The following is a 17,068-nucleotide window of genomic DNA, read 5'->3' as shown; positions in this document are numbered from 1 at the left end:
TTGCAGAAATCCTGGGCCATCCATCGTTTCCTTCTGCACATGTTGACTACTGGTGATTGATCTCTAACATACAGAGGAAATACTCCTTTACTCAATAGCTTTCAAGACAAATGCATCTGAGGTACTGCAGTTCCATACCCTTTATTTCTCCTGAACAGCTACAGCAGTGTATGATGAATTCATTACTGAATACATTGCAACTGTTGTAGCCATTACGTAGTATTTGATCAGTCCTTAGATGTACCATGCCTCTGAACAAACCTAAAGTTCTACTAAAAAATGGCATTTAATGTTGGAATAGCATATTTCCACTTACAATGAAAACTACCATTTTGTTTAGCTGTGACAAATGAAAAGTATCCTATTCATTTTTTGATTGCATGCTTATGATATTTTTAAATTGTGATTCAGGTAAAGATCTACAAAATTAAACATCAGCTTCATGACGCACTGGAATCATGCATCATACTGAAGTATCTCATAAGATGAGTTGTAAACTTAAAATGACAGTGAAGTCAATTCTGAACTAGAACCCAACAGCTTGATGGCTGCTGCCATTAAAAACAAATATTTCTTTTCCTGAACACAATAAAGAAAACAAAAAATCAGTCCAAAAACTCACTTTCCAACAAATATTAACAAATACTTCTCAATTGCTAGGATTTTTTCATTTTCTGAGTAAATCATCACACGTAATATGACAAGAGATTACCTTTTATGAGTAAAGACATGATTGCTCCCCCCTTTTTCTTTTTTTTTGGGGGGGGGGGGAGAAGTAATTGTCTAAAATAATGACTTAATAATAAGCTGTCATTTTGGCAAAGAGTTCACTTTTGCAAATTTCCCAGTTCCTTCTCATTCACAAATTCAATATAATGCAAAAATTACTGAAAATTTCTTACATCCTGTGTGGTACAGCAAGTGTCTAAATACATGCCTGTACATGCGCAATCACTCCTACACCGTGATATTATCATCTGACTGGAAGCACTTCACAAGGGGCGGTTACCAATATATTGATGACAAACAATGAGCTTCATATATGTACATGTACCTACAGGTTGTATACAGTTGTACATAGATGTACATATGTATGTGTTACCTTTGTGTCACATACCCTAATCAGATGCAGCTGAAAATCACAGGCAGATCTAGCTTTTTGCTCATGGGGGTTGACCCAATGACAATTCTTTTACCAATGTGGCTGATAAGGAATTTAAAAAAAAAAAATGCTAGCGACAAATCAGCTGACAAGTAACAACAACAAAAAGACATTCCTTGAAATTTCTGAACATCAATTCTGTCGACAAATCGACTGTCAAGCAAACAACAAAAAATGGTAATTATGCTTAAAAATAGGCCAAATTATGCCTACATTAGCATAATGCTACATGCTGAAGCATCAAAAATTATGGCAGAAAGCATAATTATGCCAACTCTGGCTGGCAATGTTGGGTTGAGCCTGACATTGAGTGCTAAGAACATACTGTTTGGGTCTGAACTACAGTGTACATGATGATCTTTTTCTATGCACATCACATTTTTACTTGGCAGCCCAAGGTGGAGGGAAGGTTTAAACGCTGTACACCACCCCCCCCCCCCCCGATCCGCAAATAAAAACATTTGTGGCAGCACATACTACTTTCATGTCAGGATGTTGCAAAACTTCACGATTACTGTTCGTAGAAATTTATATTGCAGATTGGAGCCATGTTGTAATTTAGCACTGATAGATTTTGTCCAACAAGAGGAAGATCTTCTTTTTTGGGGGAGGGGGGGGGGGGGTGAGGAACTCATCAGATTGATAAAAATGAACTAGAAATCACATTTTGATCATTCTGTGAATGCTGCATACATATTTCTAATTCCCCCATTCCAAAGAGACCACCCTTTCCTGACAATACAAAGAAGAATTAATCAAATATATCTAACACTGAAAGTTTTATTGAAATTTGTGCGAGAATTAATATCACAACTAAATTTTCATGTTTTTAAATAAAAATGTTTGATATCACTGTTTTGTTCATACACGTACAACTTGATATTTAAACATTCTCTAGACCAATTTTACTGAAACTTACTGTTTTACTACATGTTGACCGCACATCAACATTGCTCCATAAAGTGCTGGGTTGCAACTATTCACTACTCCCAATTGAAACATAAAGAGCAGCCTCACTTGAAGAAATGATTTTCTGTCTAAATGCCTGTACATTTTGTATCATGTACGCCATATTTTTTGGTTACTTTAAAACCAGAAATATTTATAGCAGCATGAAATTTCCGCATATTGGAGCCCAACGCTTTTTTTGCAGCATGAAACTTTCATGAATTTTTACTGGCATTCAGTGCTTCATAACTGCATCTACACAGAATAGACAGTATAGGATTTTCATGTGCATGTTAATTTTGCGAATCTTGGCTCCCATGGATAATTCACAAAAAATTCTGGTTTTACAGTACCGTATTCTATTCAAGCAGTAGAAAAGTTAACTGGCTTGTGTGTGTGTGTGTGTGTGTGTGTGTGTGTGTGGTCTTTTTTTTTTCTTTGAGTCTTCTAACGCTTCGCTGCACCAACTGACTATTTCAATCGCCATGAAGCATGCAAAGTATTCATAAAGGTTAGTACCAACTGACAGCATTGTGAGACAAATGCTTGTCAAATGAATGCCATTCATTGCTTTTTCAAAATTCATGATCAAGGCATACTTTTTGTTCCATGTGTCCAACATAAATAAATACTGAAATGGCATTACATGGCACTTTGCGGGGAAAAAAAGGACAATGCACTTTGGCCAATGCAATACGGGTGCTTTTACACTCTTTGGTTATCACCATTTGTTAGCATGTAATAAGCATGCAAACAAGCTGGTGTAGCTGTGTCTTTTCAATGAAAATTCCACCCAAATCTTAGCTATTTTTAAAAACAGCTGGTGAGCACACTGTATGTATGCGATATTAATTTTACTATTTAAGTTAAATTTGTTGATCTAGGACTATGAATTAGACATAATCGAGGTGAGTGAGGTACCTCACCCGAGATGTCTACAGGGACAGTGGTAAAGCATCCCCCACAGCGGTGCCTATGAGAGGCTTCTGTCTGTCTTGGAGGAGAATAATCAAAGTCAATAAATATTATGAAACTCTTCCAGACAGACAGATTTTTCAGCCTACACTTGTCATAGTCAGCAGCAATATCTGGAGATCGCGTGCATGTCTATTAATTTGCATGCACGGCAAGCTAAGACAAGGGTGGATTGATATCCTTTTTCCATGCTGGGCCCTGTTTTATGAAGAGTTAAAACTGATTAAAGTTGATTTCAACTGTAAGTGTATGGCAGCCTGTGTGGCAAGGAAATTTAAATTGATTTTATCTTTTCATAAAACGGGGTCCTGGTCACATCACATTACCAGTGAATTTTCCTGTACTAGATATGTGCCTGTGATGAGCTTGCAACAGTGCAAAGTAAAAAATATCACTTGCGTTTGTCGGCAAGAATTCCGCACATATGGTATGACCAAGAGTCAACAATCTGAGCCCGGGATATGAATCTGCAGTATTTTCTGTCATGTAGTGATATGAAATGGCAAGGTGAAACTGAGGGATATTTTCTAAGATACAAGGTATCTAATGAAAATGCAGTAGATGAATAGTAAGTAGGTCCAACCTTATTACATTGACACTGACATCCCTCTATTTTTAGCATTAGGGCCTAGTGGAAAGAACAAAAATGCACATGAGATTATGTGCAGTGCTAGTGGTTTATACTTCACTGGGGATATGAAAAATAGAAGGGTTTATCCAAATACTACTGAAAAAAAAAACCCTGAAAATAAATAACAACAGTGAAACAATGATAGATTATAAATACATGCTGGAAAAGCATTACAAGCACTTCACACTTATTGGCAATAGAGGGTAGGGTGTTTCAAAGTACGCCACAAAAGAGTGTGGGAAAATAACTCCCCACTTGTTTGAAGCAGTTATCTTAATTAAAAGAGCACGTACCTCAAATCACATTTTCACTAGGGTAACATCCCCAGTATTAGGTCACTTAAGCTTTTTTGCAATATTTTTCAAACTAAAATAATACGTACATACATAATATCTACAGCAATGTATGTGAAATATATCAAATTTCTTGAATCTCAACTTTCATTTAATATCTAACAGAATTGCACAAAATCCCGAAATATTTCACCTTGAAAATTCCCCAGTATACGGTCACCGGCACCAGTATTCGGTCACGCGATGTGCGCATTCAAAGTCAATGCGTGTTCAAGGCAGCTGAAAAATGCGCACGCGCGCTACCTTGTTGGCGCAAAATTGCATCGGGCACGTTGCGGCGACCGTTGGTGACCGAATACTGGGGCCTCAGCACTTGCATTCAACCCTTGTACATTGGGACACTGTATCGGCACGTACGGAAATTTTGTTTTTCTTTTGCGTTTTTGAGGATATCATTAAACTCCAAGCTTGCGATAAGCGAAAAATCCCGCGAGAGAACTGTGTATTTCTCAATTTTTAGCGCTTTTTCGGCGACCCGTACTCTTAAACTGGGCCTTATCCGCGCGCACTTTTGGAAAGTAGCGCTAATTCTGCACTTTTGACGGTAAAATCTGGGATTTTGGATGGATTTTTGGAGGGAGCTAAGGGAGTTTCCTGTTGTGAATGAGTGTGCAAGTATGTGAATTAATGTGATTTGCGTGTGTTGTGACAGTTGAACTTACTGGCTGGTGACAAGTGATGAGTGACCGAATACCAGGGGCTGACCGAATACTGGTGCCCTTTATACCCTACACACTTATTGGCGCTAGTGTACTTTTTAGGGTGTCGACGTCCATAGGACACCCAACACAACCTTACTTAATTACTAGATCTCTATTAATGTTACATTAGTAAACAAGCTCACATGCTGCCCATGGCCATGTCAGTATCATCGACTGACTTCTCTGGTGAATTTTATAGCACACCAAATTTGGGCACTTCACTTTCCACTCCCTGCATCACATGCACACTTTCATCAAATACAGTATTACTAGTTAGATCTAGTGAATGAACAAGTATTGTGACCAACAGCAGTAGGACTAGGACTATTAGGAGTAGTCTTCACCACAATGCAAAAGTGTGTGTGTGAGAGAGACAGATGAGTTTAGCGCGTCAACCAGACATCAAGAAATAATGCCATCCATGCCAATTAATGGTAGCACCAGAACGAGAGTCTACGGATCTACCGTACCCATTTCAGGAGCGGATTAGCGAAACACTACCGTACGGCGATACCGTCTACCCAACAACAGGCACTACGCACGGTCGGCTTCAGCGTCAGATCTACCCGGTTCGTAATCGAGTCCCGTTCTGCACTACTAAAGACGCTAGCACACAAATTTACGGCATCTTATCTGAGACCTTCAAAACATGTTCTATATAAGCATATTGGGAAGCTGCTTAAATAATACATCCCCTTATACTCTAAACAATATCAGACATACATGCATTTTCGGCAATGAAAATACTCGCTCACCTCAGGTCGATGAAGGTTGCCATTACACCGGATAAGCGTTGCTTTTGAAATTTGATTGGCGATTCATGTCACGTGATAAATTACATCATCTATAGCCGCTATATTTAGACGTTGTAGGGACAGCGTCGGTCCAGGGTTCATGTGAGCATGGTGACTGAGAAAATGCTGTGTCAAAGCTCAAATATACAGTATTAGGCTTGCAAAATTATCTCAAAGATAAAACATAAAAAAAGATAAACTCAGTGCGATCGAAAAATTAACCAGCATCATTTCTCGAAAAGTATCATTGTCATTTGTTTTCAACATTCAACACCCGGCTTCAACAGTAACATGCGTAGGCCTATAATCCGAAAATGAAATAAGGTCCGTTATTCCGAAGATCACAAATTCCCAAAAAGACTCCAAAATGCCTATGTACTCCTATAAATGTTTTAAAATCTGAACGTTTGTGGCGTTATTCCGAAGGTTTGTAGATCCGAAAATGAAATAAGGTTCGTTATTTCGAAGTTTCGTTAATCCGAAAATGAACTAGAAACAGATTTGTTATTCCGAAAGCTGAATAGTCGGATGATACGCGTAGAAGAGGAGAAAGGGTGCATACGGGAGGAGAAGGATCATTCTTATTATTTTTTTTTATCAATAACACAATAATCATGCACTTAGGATATCATGTTCCATCAGCTCATCAATAAGAATAGACCTGTGTAGATATACATGTATAGTGTGTGTGTGTGTTTTTTTTTTTTTGTGGGACCTATTTATATAGGCCTATTTACATGTCTGCACTGGGTGTGTGTGTGTGTGTGTGTGTGTGTGTGTGTGTGTGTTGTGTGTGGATGTGTGTGTGTTAGTCAGAGTCAGAATTTTAAAGAAAAAGTCAGAAATTTGAGAGAAATATGTATGATTTTTATTCTGTTGATAAAGAGGAATATATTTCTTTGAAAATTTTTGAAAATGTAATTTTATTGAAAGATGTCTCATTTAGAAAGGTGTATGAACTCTTAGTTACAAATTTACAGCAATGTATACTTTACGTGTTAAAGATGGCCAAAATTATTTTTTGTTTTCGAAAAAGGAAATTACACATATATTTCTAAGACCGAGAATGACAGTATAGATTATTACATGGAGCTGTTTATACAAAGGAAAATCTTTTTGAGTTTGGCTTCGTTGAAAATAACCGATGTTCTTTTTGTGAGCAATCGGTAGAAACATATAAACATTTATTTTTGGATTGTGGGCATGATAAAAATTTGTGGCAGAAAGTGATATATAGGTTTGAGACTGGGGACAGATCTTCGAAATATAGAGTGGAAAGATGTTCATTTTGGTGTCATGGGAAGGGATTCAAAAATAAAACTTTATAATACAATAATTTTCATTTTGAAATATATTATTTTTAGATCTAGGTCGGAGGGAGAAATTCCTACTTTTGAGGAAATCTATTAGAGAATAATAAGATTTCGGGATGAAGAAAAATAAATTGCTGTAAAAAGAAATAAGTTGGGATTACATTTGCTGAAATGGTAAAATGTTTCTGAAACAAGGGCCCAAGTATTTTTTTTCTTTCTGAGTAGTATTTATCATTGCATGGTGAAGGCAATATTATGTGTTATTGGCTGCGCGCGGGGAGGGGTAAGCTGTTGCTGGCGTATTAATATTGATTTTATCAGCAGCGTTGAGTTTGATGAGTTTGTTTGACGGATTTGTATTTGAATTCGGAGCGGTGCTTGCGTGCGAGCAGATGCTATCTGCTTTTATGCATAAGTTTACGTATCAACATTGGGAAGTCGTTTCATCAGGAAGGAAGGTGGTATCAGTTCGTGTGTGTGTGTGTGTGTGTGTGTGTGTGTGTCGCATTTTTCTTATAAAAACATGGTATGATTTGGAAAAAAAACACCAAATATATATTGTACTGTATGCTTGAAAAATGATTCAGCAGCACAAGAAAGAAGAATACAGCTGCTTTTTTTGTTGTTGGTAAGATTAATTTCATTGTCAATATGGATTTGATATTGAATGAAACTTAAATAAAGAATATTATAAAACAAAAAAGTGTATGTATGTGTGTGTGTGTGTGGGTTGGTGAATGTGGGTGTGGGGTGGTTTAGGTTCCGTTTTGGTTAATGGGGTTGGTGGGATGGGGATTTGATTTGAGGAAGGATAGTTATAAATGGTATGACATATCTAGGATTTAATATTTAGGACAGATGAAGATTTGTTTTCGGTTGGGAGGGGAAGGGTTGGTCGGGTTTTTTTTTTATGAATGATTTTATTCTAGATTTGTATGATGTATTTGTGTGTTTTTTATGTATATGCACATGTAAGTGAGAAGGAGTTATTTTCAAGGGATTATAGGTTTGGTAGGCACCTACATGTCAAAACTTTCTCGTGAAGAAATTGTTAGGGTTAATCCATAATCGAGTTATCTATGTTGAAGAGAGATTATTTGCAGTATGAATTGACAAATGGATTTGTTTTGTTTTTTGAATTACATTTAGTACCGTTTTTGTTCATGTTTTATACACCCAGAATGGTTTGATTTATGAATGATTTAAATGAAATCTATAAATATCAAGGAAAAAATGTGTGGATGTGTGAGTGTGCTTGTTTAATCAATTCTCATTGCTCATACTTATTGTACATTTACTCATTGATATAATATGCTGATACTATAAACGATACTTAATATGACTTTAGAATGCAAACATATAAACTATAATGATAACATATCACATTCATGGCACAGACACTATAAGGCCAGGTATAAAACTGATGCCAGGAAAATTGACCAGAAAGGGAGATATACAATCGGCCACACAAAACATAACGACAACAACAACAACAATAACAACACAAAACACAGAAATAACAGAAATGGAGAAAATGCACTCATGCAGACAGCTACTGGACAGCTACTGGACTGAACTTTTGATCTTGCCCTTTGACACCGATATGGCCCACCATTCTTCTAACAAATTACCAACTATAACATCCACTTTCATGACAATTCTTTGAATTTTTTTGTTATTGTTTTTTTTTCTTTTGCAAAATATAGGAAAAATTGTGAGATTTGAACACTCCCTTGACCTTTGACCCCATGGCTAAAATCTTTCTCTGCAGAATCGGTTTGAAATGGCTGAGATATCCATTAAAATAAAGTTAAACAAAATATAAAGGTATCACCACCTTTTATTATGACCATCACACTTTGTTTTGCTTTATTTTGGGTGTTTTGACTTTATACATATATCTCAGCAAATGAAAATGAACATTTTCACTCAATATTCACTCCAATTTCACTCTAAATTCACTCTTTTTTGTATTCACTCGATTTTTTTTAGAGAGTAAATTTTGCAAGAAACATTTGTGTCTTTTCTGCAAGCCAAATGAATGGGCGAGCTTTATGGGTCATGCTCTTTATGGGCCGCGTTTTAGCACGTCTTGCCAAGTGTATAGGGCGCCTATACCACCACCATCGACACAGTACCTGCATCGTATCGTCTTTCTTATTTCTGGTCTGTATGTCTCTCTTTCTTTGACATTAGGCCTAATGTTTGTGATCCTGGGAATGAGATGAAAATTGCCCCCCCCCCCCTTTTTTTTTTCCAGGATCACATGTTGAAAGTAATTCAGTTTTAACTCCTGTAGGCCCATATCAACCTGCACATAAATAAGTCAATCATATCATGTCATCCATTTTCATCTACTTTATTGATTTTGGAGTATATTTTCCTATATTCTATAACAGTGTCTGGGATTTTGTTTGATTTTGGAGTTTCTGTCTATTCAAGTATTTGTTCACCTAATTCTATTCTACTATATTGTTGTCATTTGGTCCATTATAATTTACCTTATCCGCATACTACATAATTCCTTGTTGTTGTTGTTGTTGGGTTTTTTTTTTTCCTCTCTCTCTCTTCATCGGTATGGGGTGGATGGTGGCGAGGCAGTGAGTTTCCAAAACGATGCAGTATGTTGTTACAATCGTTTCTGCAATTCTGCAAAAGATCTTTTGGCATGCATAACCAAGAAAAAATGTTTACGACAATGAAAACTGTTTGTGAATTTGATTGCAATAATTTGTTTACGAATTTGATCACAACTGAAATACCCTAGAATTCGCTATAGATTCGCAGCTCAGTCCGCATTTACTAGTATGTTCGTGCGAGCTAGCGCTTGGGGTACTGTAGATTACGTTTGTATTGAGGGCTACAATACAAACAAGGAGCGCTTCATTTCGGGAGAAAAAAAAAGTACCGGTAGCGTCGTACACAACCGCGAGAAACGAATGATATGGTGTGACTACATTTTTCGTCTTCTATTGCAATAGCAAGTTTTGAAAATGCCCAAAGAAAAGAGTCCTCTCAAAGCAGTTCAGAGGGAAGGGGATACCCTCAAGAAAGAGGTAACTAATACTGCATCTTATCTGTGACTGTGACTGTGTGAACCAGGAAATGCAGGATGCGTTCTGTAGCCCCATTCATGCCATTTTGCGTTGCTGGAACTGCACCATCACAGTAATGGTCACAGAACATAGAAGTCATACTCATATAGCACTGCACTAGATCTATAGATCTAGAGTTGTAGAGTTCTAACACTAGTTAACAGGTACTCCCGGGAATTCAAGCACTAACAATACACTACAGTTAGCAAGAGTTAGTATTGTAGCAGCAGCATGCAGTAACCCGGGCCGGGAGCGCTCCTTACCTTGTACACAGTTGGGGGAAATTACAGTTTATTGTGCGTAAAGACTAAAGTAGAGCCGCCGGAGACGGGGCCTTCGGCTGTCCCTTAGCTTAGAGAAATGGCGAAGGCCCTGCCTCAGGCGGCTCTCCCTTAGGTTAGAGATGAATTTCTTTCCCCGTCGTGTGGGGCCTCCGAAAAGCCTGGGAACGGAACAGCCGTCAAAAAGTAGGTTGACCATGTTGACCACACAATTTTTATGACTGATGTAGATTAGTGATAGACTAAGAATTCCTATCAGGGGTTTGCGAGAAATGTCTGATTGAGAGATATTTTGATAATAAATCCAAGCCATGGAATGTGTTCTGGCGAAAAAATGTGTAGACAGAAATCTTTCCTATTTCCGTTGTGGACAATGTAGTCATAACCGATATGAATTCTTATCAAAGCGGTTTGCGAGAAATGTCCGATTGAGAGATATTTTGATGACATTAATAAATGCAAGCCATGGAATGTGTTCTGGTGAGAAATTGCGCAGATTAGACTCTTTCATCTTTTCCTGGTGGAAGTTGTATTCGTACCCCATTTCATCAAAGCAATAATGTGAATATTCTCTGACTGAAAATGATATCTTAGAGATAACAAAGATCTTTCTGTTTTGATATGTGCCTTGTTTAAGAAAAAAATGGGCACATTTTCTTCCTTTTTTTTCCTTGTTGTAAAACTTACCATAAAAACCAGTAGCAGTAGGCGAGTACATTACACATGCATGGTCAAGCTGCATTGTTTTGCATACAAACTATATCATGCTCCCTTGCATGCATAAGGTCGCTCTGAAAATCTTGCAGCTTGCGCCCTCTCTGCGCTGGATGTGGTGGGACATTTGCAGGCAAAGTGCCAAAAGTCTGTGGACATCGGAATTCACGAAGAAAGTGAACCCGTAATACCTACAAAGTGATCAGTTTGCTGACAAATTTGAGTACCCACCTTCTCTATCGGTGTGGAATAGTAATTTGGAATATATGCACAAGATTAGGTTAGTTCTGATTTTATTTTTCTCATTACAAATCTTTGTAAAATTATGTCAGACTTCAGCTTCATGGGACTGATTCGTGCATGGAGAGGTGAGAGCCGCAGAAAAAAGCACTGAAAATATCTAGCTGGATCAGGCCGCTAGGCGCGGCAGCCTTGCATTGAGCGAACCCACTGGCGCCCGTGTTTCGATGGGTCGCTGTGCATCGGTTGATTAAAACTCGATTTTGTAAAGAAGAACAGACACAATTTTTTCTTCTTTTCATCATGGATAGTGGACATTGTGTGTGTAACAAAAAATCATCGTGCAAAGTTGCGACAATTTTTATGTCAGATGTGAGGTGAATGAAAAGTGAACAGGGAGCTTCATGAGTCTCTCTCCCCAGGGGCCTCATCAGGCTCTCCGCAGGCCTCATGAGGCGGAGGGGTGCTCGTGCGGGGAGCAGGCCTCACGAGCGGGTTTCCCCGGACCGCAATAGCGCCCTGCTGAGTCAACTCAAAACAAAAGAGTGCTAATGTTACTGCTATCTCTGTATGTTGTAAAAGAAACACAAATTTTTGCGCCACTATAAGTTTCGTATTTTACCAGCAAAAGGTATACTTTTATAATATACATACATTTCTTACCTTATTGATATGATACGTTCACTTGTGAATTTCCACATTAATCCTATGTAGTCTTGAAAAGACGTTTTTATACGAGTTCATATCCATCCCTCCCGTTCATTCTTTGGCTTTCGATGCAACCTTTGCGTGGCACTTTGCGCATTGGCGATATGAATACGCATGAGTTGTTGTCGTTGTTATGTGTTTAGTGGCGTTTAGAATATTTACGCCATGAGAGTCGCGATGATTTTTACCTTTGCACAAGGCCCTTTCGCTGAGCGCCGTGTTGTGGCGAGCGAAAAGGTTTGAGTGAAACGCGCCCACACCAGCAGAGAGCAGTCGGGCGCCACACGATGTCGCGCAGCAAGAGTGCCTGGTCAAAAACGATTTTGGATCTGGAAAGGCCTAATATCATGATTAAATATCAACTTAAATACAATCGTACTACAAAATGCATCAATTTGAATACTTACCGATGTGTTCCAAGGAGCGCCGTGGGGTTAACTGGTCCCATTGTCTTGAAAAAACATTTTTCTACAAGTCCATCTCCACTCTCCCCGTTCCTTCCTTTGTTTTTCGAAACAACCTTTGCATGGCACATTGCGCATTGGTGATATGAATATGCATGAAAGGCGCAATGTGTTACGCCTTTGGACAAAGCCCTTTCGCTCTCGCGCTGACGCGCTTGGCTGGGATCACTTCTTCACTTGCCCAGAAAGCAACACAATACAGCGAGGGAGGGCCTTGTCAACAGCGAGAAGGCCTTGTCAAAAGGCTATACTGCACTTTTGCGATTTCCTGAATTCAACAAATATTGCTTTGCTTGCTCCTTGAGAAAAAAAAAAGTAGAAAATCACCAAAGGCTTTGGCAAAGCATAAAGAGAGTGCTCAACAGACAGTGTAAATCATGTCAGTCGAGATCGCAAGGTCATACCATCCAACGCATGCGAGGTTCTCTAGTAGTACACTTGGATTTAGATAACTTTAGACTTTGCCACATTCTGGGGAATTAATTTATGTTTGTACTTCTTGAGATACACAAACTCTGCTGACATTCTATTGATTCTCCTTTTCTACCAGATTCAGTTCAAATATGTTCATTTCAGTGTTGTGTCAGGTGACTGCTTCTAAATTCTATTCATTATGTAGGTCTTTTGTGCTACCATATGGTTTAGGTATCAGTTATTGTCCCCGCCGAACGAGTTCGAGCAGGGGACTATGAAACGGGCTCCGTACGTGTGTGTGTCCGTGTGTCCGTCCGTGTGTCCGTCCGTGTGTCCGTGCGTCCGTGTGTCCGTGTGTGCGTCCGTGTGTGATCAAAATCTTCAATTTGCTACTTCTCTGTCATTTATGAGCCAATTTTGATTCTGTTTGCTTTATATGATAGCACTATGTGGGAGCTTTGAAACTTCTACACAGAATTTCAGTTGTGACCTTTGACCTTGACCTTTGACCTATATTGTACATTTTGCTACAAAATGCTACTCCTTCGCCATTTCTAACCCGATTTCGATTCCGTTTGCTTTATGTGATGGCACTAGTTGAGGGCTTCAAAACTTCTACACAGAATTTTGACCTTTGACTTCTTTGACCTTTGACCTTGATTTTTTTGACCTGTATTGTACATTTTGCTACAAAATGCTACTCCTTCGCCATTTCTAACCCGATTTCGATTCTGCTCGCTTTATGTGATGGCACTAGGTGAGGGCTTCAAAACTTCTACACAGAATTTTGACCTTTGACTTCTTTGACCTTTGACCTTGATTTTTGACCTATATTGTACATTGGCTACAAAATGCTACTCCTTCACCATTTCTAACCCGATTTTGATTCTGTTTGCTTTATGTGATGGCGATACGTAAGGGCTTCAAAACTTCGTCATAGAATTTTGACCTTTGACTTCTTTGACCTTTGACCTTGATTTTTGACCTGTATTGTACATTTTGCTACAAAATGCTACTCCTTCGCCATTTCTAACCCGATTTCGATTCCGTTTGCTTTATGTGATGGCACTAGGTGAGGGCTTCAAAACTTCTACACAGAATTTTGACCTTTGACATCTTTGACCTTTGACCTTGATTTTTGACCTGTATTGCACATTTTGCTACAAAATGCTACTTCCGGCGGGGACATATATTACGCACCGCGTAATTTCTACTTTTCCTTGTTTTTTTATCCTTGACCCTAGATAATATGATGATATGAACAATTCTACTTAATGTGATATAAGTTCAGTTATGCACACTGTTTTGCTGTGCTCTTATAGCATTGATAACTGTTTTCTACGTACATGCAGTTTAAAAAGGTCAGCATTGGACATACCTTTATAAAAGCTTTACATGTTATACCACCTGTGTCTGTCAACATTTGCTGTTGTAATAATGAATTGATATGAAAGACCGGAGAATTTAATTTGCTAGTGTTTTAAGTTTATAAAAGTAAGTTCCAATGCATTCATATTCATATGTCATAACATACATTGTGAATTAGTTTTGCTATAGTGCTAAAGTTCATGAATGTATATTGTCAGCATGTTTCTGCTTACAATGTGTATTTATGGCCAGATTGTACCTTGACTTTATTTTGCAATGCTCTTTCTATTTTCTTTTTCATATAAACCTTTCAAACTATCAGATTGATGCTTACATGGAAGAATGTGGGCTAGTTTTGGATGATTCCACTCTCAAAGACAGGACCTCACGCATGAAGAAGCTGTATGAAAGGTATTATCATAGGGATAATGTGATCAGTTATTGCAGATATTTTTGTGTATTTGTGTGTGTGCGTGTGTTTGTGCAGGTGTTTATTTCTGTTCGCTGACAATACAAACATAACTGGATTTCATCTGAAGTTTTGATTATTTATGGAGAGGAAAGATTGCAACCATGTTATCACATTCTGTGTATGCAGATTTCAACACATCCTTGAAAATAATGAAGTTTATTTGTTGTCTGTATTCCCTGTGTTGCCATGGGGTTGCCATGGGGGGGGGGGGGGGAGGGGGAGGCTGCCCCTCCCCCACTTTTTTTTCCATAAAATATATGGAGTCTAACTAATTTTGCCCTGATGTTAGCTTGTTCAGAAGTAATCTCACTCAAATAACATCCACATACATTTATTAAAGATCAATAGATGCTCTGTTTTTTGTCACGAAATCATGACTGAACTACTTGAAGATAAATTTAAATAAACAATGTAAGTTTTGGCAAACTGTCAATTTTTTTTTTTTCATGCATGGCAGCTGCTATAAAATATTAGGACAAAGAGCGTAATTGTTATTTTGGTAACAAAGAGTGGCAATAAAGTGTTTGTGCACACTTTTTGGCTATTCACTTGATGGTTTGATGTGATAAACTGGAACGGCAGATTTTGGTTTTTAAAAAAATGACGGTGAAATGGATTCAATCATCTCTGAAGTCTCTCTGCTGCTTGAATTGAAGAAAAGACATTCAATGACATATGATATTGACATGTTTTATCTCAGAAGTCAAGTATATGTAACTATAACCTTGTTTTATAACATTTCTTAGTGATTCATAATAAGTTTGCACACTGCCTCGTAATTTATACTTGTTTGCATGTAAGAGTGTGAGTAGATTAAGCTCTTGTCATTTAGTGTTGGTTATTTCTGTTTGTTGTAATGTTACACTTTTGTGTGTACTTTGTGATTAATTGGAATCAATAGTAAACTGCCCGCCATATCCACGCTCTTTAAAGCTAAAACATTCCTGTACAGTGACGGGGCGATCGTTAACGGCCTGTTAGAACGATTGCCCCGTCACTGTACAGGCATGCTAACCTTGAAACATTGAATTGCACATTACTTGAATATGAGACCATTCTGAAGCAAATAATTTTCACACAACAATAGATATATAATGTCCTTTTAAATAAATCCCACACGGATTGAAACAATCATCCCCCAGCATTCCCACTGATTCCCACTTATCAGTTCCTAGCCATCCCCTTTAACATTCATCTATACACCACAAGCAATTTGCTTCCTATATCAGAAAGATCTACCAAGAATCTTGTGTGGCTGGCACAGTTTGTCAGATATCTTGTTGGTTTGTAGTATTTCGAGATGAAAAAGTTTGAAATTTAAAAGTCAGTATACCGACTTTTATTCTGGAAGCACTCTCACCTGTTTAGTAGTGGGTGTGTGGAACACTGCAAGTATGTGATAATCAGATCATGTCCAGATAGTGTTCGTATTAAATTGTATGAAGAACAAACTGCATGCAATTCACTCACGAGAGTGATGGATACCATTATGGTCTGATATATTGTAAGCGATTTAAATCAAAGTATGTAAATCATTCAGTAGCAACCATGATTGGGTAAGTCCTGAAACTTAAGTACTTTGGGTGAAACTTTTTGGTTAATATTTTGCAATTTCATCAATATACCCAGCAGTAATTGTGTTATCATGGCGTTTTTCGCACATTTTTTCATGCAGAAGTGTACAGCCAGAGGTAAAATCATATGTTCTGCAAATATACAAAAGCTGTGTTTTGGCTTTAATCAATGCTTCACATTACATATTGTTTAACTTGTGAATTTTTCATCTTTAGGAGTAAACAGCTCAGGCAGAAATGCAAAACACTGGAAAAGAAAATACAGAAAGTTTCAAAGGTAAATAATTGGAATGTTCTTTATCTCTGTAATCTCTCATATGTACAGTGATGTTTTGCTTTTTTGTTATGCTTTTGATTTTAGATTTAGAGTATGGAATACATTTTTGTTAAATGAATCAGGTTTTGTATATTCTTCTGTTCAAAATGCATAATAAGAATTTTTTCTTGTTTTGTTTTTAGAGGGTTGCAAGTATTATATAAAAATGCAATGTTTTTCATTCAATGTTCTCGTTTGTTTTTGCCTGATAAGATATGAGAGCAAATCTTACCGCAAGGGAGAAGTCGTTTGAAAGGAAGCAGTGAAATAAAAGTGAAAGCTGTATGGAAATTCAAACAAAGTCAAACAGATGGTGAGAATGGTATGGCCATTCACATCTTAGTAATGAAATGTACACCGTATATGACATTCTATTGCGGTAACAAAATAGATTCAACTGTCATATGACTTGTTAAAACATCAGAGCAATTTCATTTATGTTAAAAAAAACAAAAACATTGTTGTATTGAGTGCACTCAAAGTCTGTATACTGATAGGACAAGATATGATTGAACGTCTGCCAAAGAGGAAGTCAATATCATGGT

General features: G+C 37.7%; 2 protein-coding genes across 2 annotated transcripts in view; one reads left to right on the top strand and one right to left on the bottom strand.

Moving 5' to 3' along the window:
* Window positions 1–5,558, bottom strand: part of LOC140233865 (protein phosphatase 1B-like) — a 31,380-nt gene extending 25,822 nt beyond the window's left edge. Inside the window, exon 1 of the mRNA XM_072313958.1 lies at window positions 5,526–5,558. The gene's annotated coding sequence lies outside the window, so the exon portion shown is untranslated. The remainder of the gene's footprint in view (window positions 1–5,525) is intronic.
* Window positions 5,559–9,780: 4,222 nt separating this feature from the next.
* Window positions 9,781–17,068, top strand: part of LOC140233855 (uncharacterized) — a 49,089-nt gene continuing 41,801 nt past the window's right edge. The window contains exons 1-3 of the mRNA XM_072313950.1: window positions 9,781–9,933; window positions 14,484–14,572; window positions 16,424–16,484. Of these exons, the coding sequence (XP_072170051.1) occupies window positions 9,871–9,933; window positions 14,484–14,572; window positions 16,424–16,484 (213 nt within the window). The 5' untranslated portion in view covers window positions 9,781–9,870. The remainder of the gene's footprint in view (window positions 9,934–14,483; window positions 14,573–16,423; window positions 16,485–17,068) is intronic.

The sequence above is a fragment of the Diadema setosum genome, chromosome 1, assembly GCF_964275005.1.
Source record: "Diadema setosum chromosome 1, eeDiaSeto1, whole genome shotgun sequence".
In the NCBI taxonomy this organism is placed as follows: Eukaryota; Metazoa; Echinodermata; class Echinoidea; order Diadematoida; family Diadematidae; genus Diadema; species Diadema setosum.
Note: the sequence above shows the minus strand (reverse complement) of the source record. Positions and strands in the feature narration are given on the sequence as shown.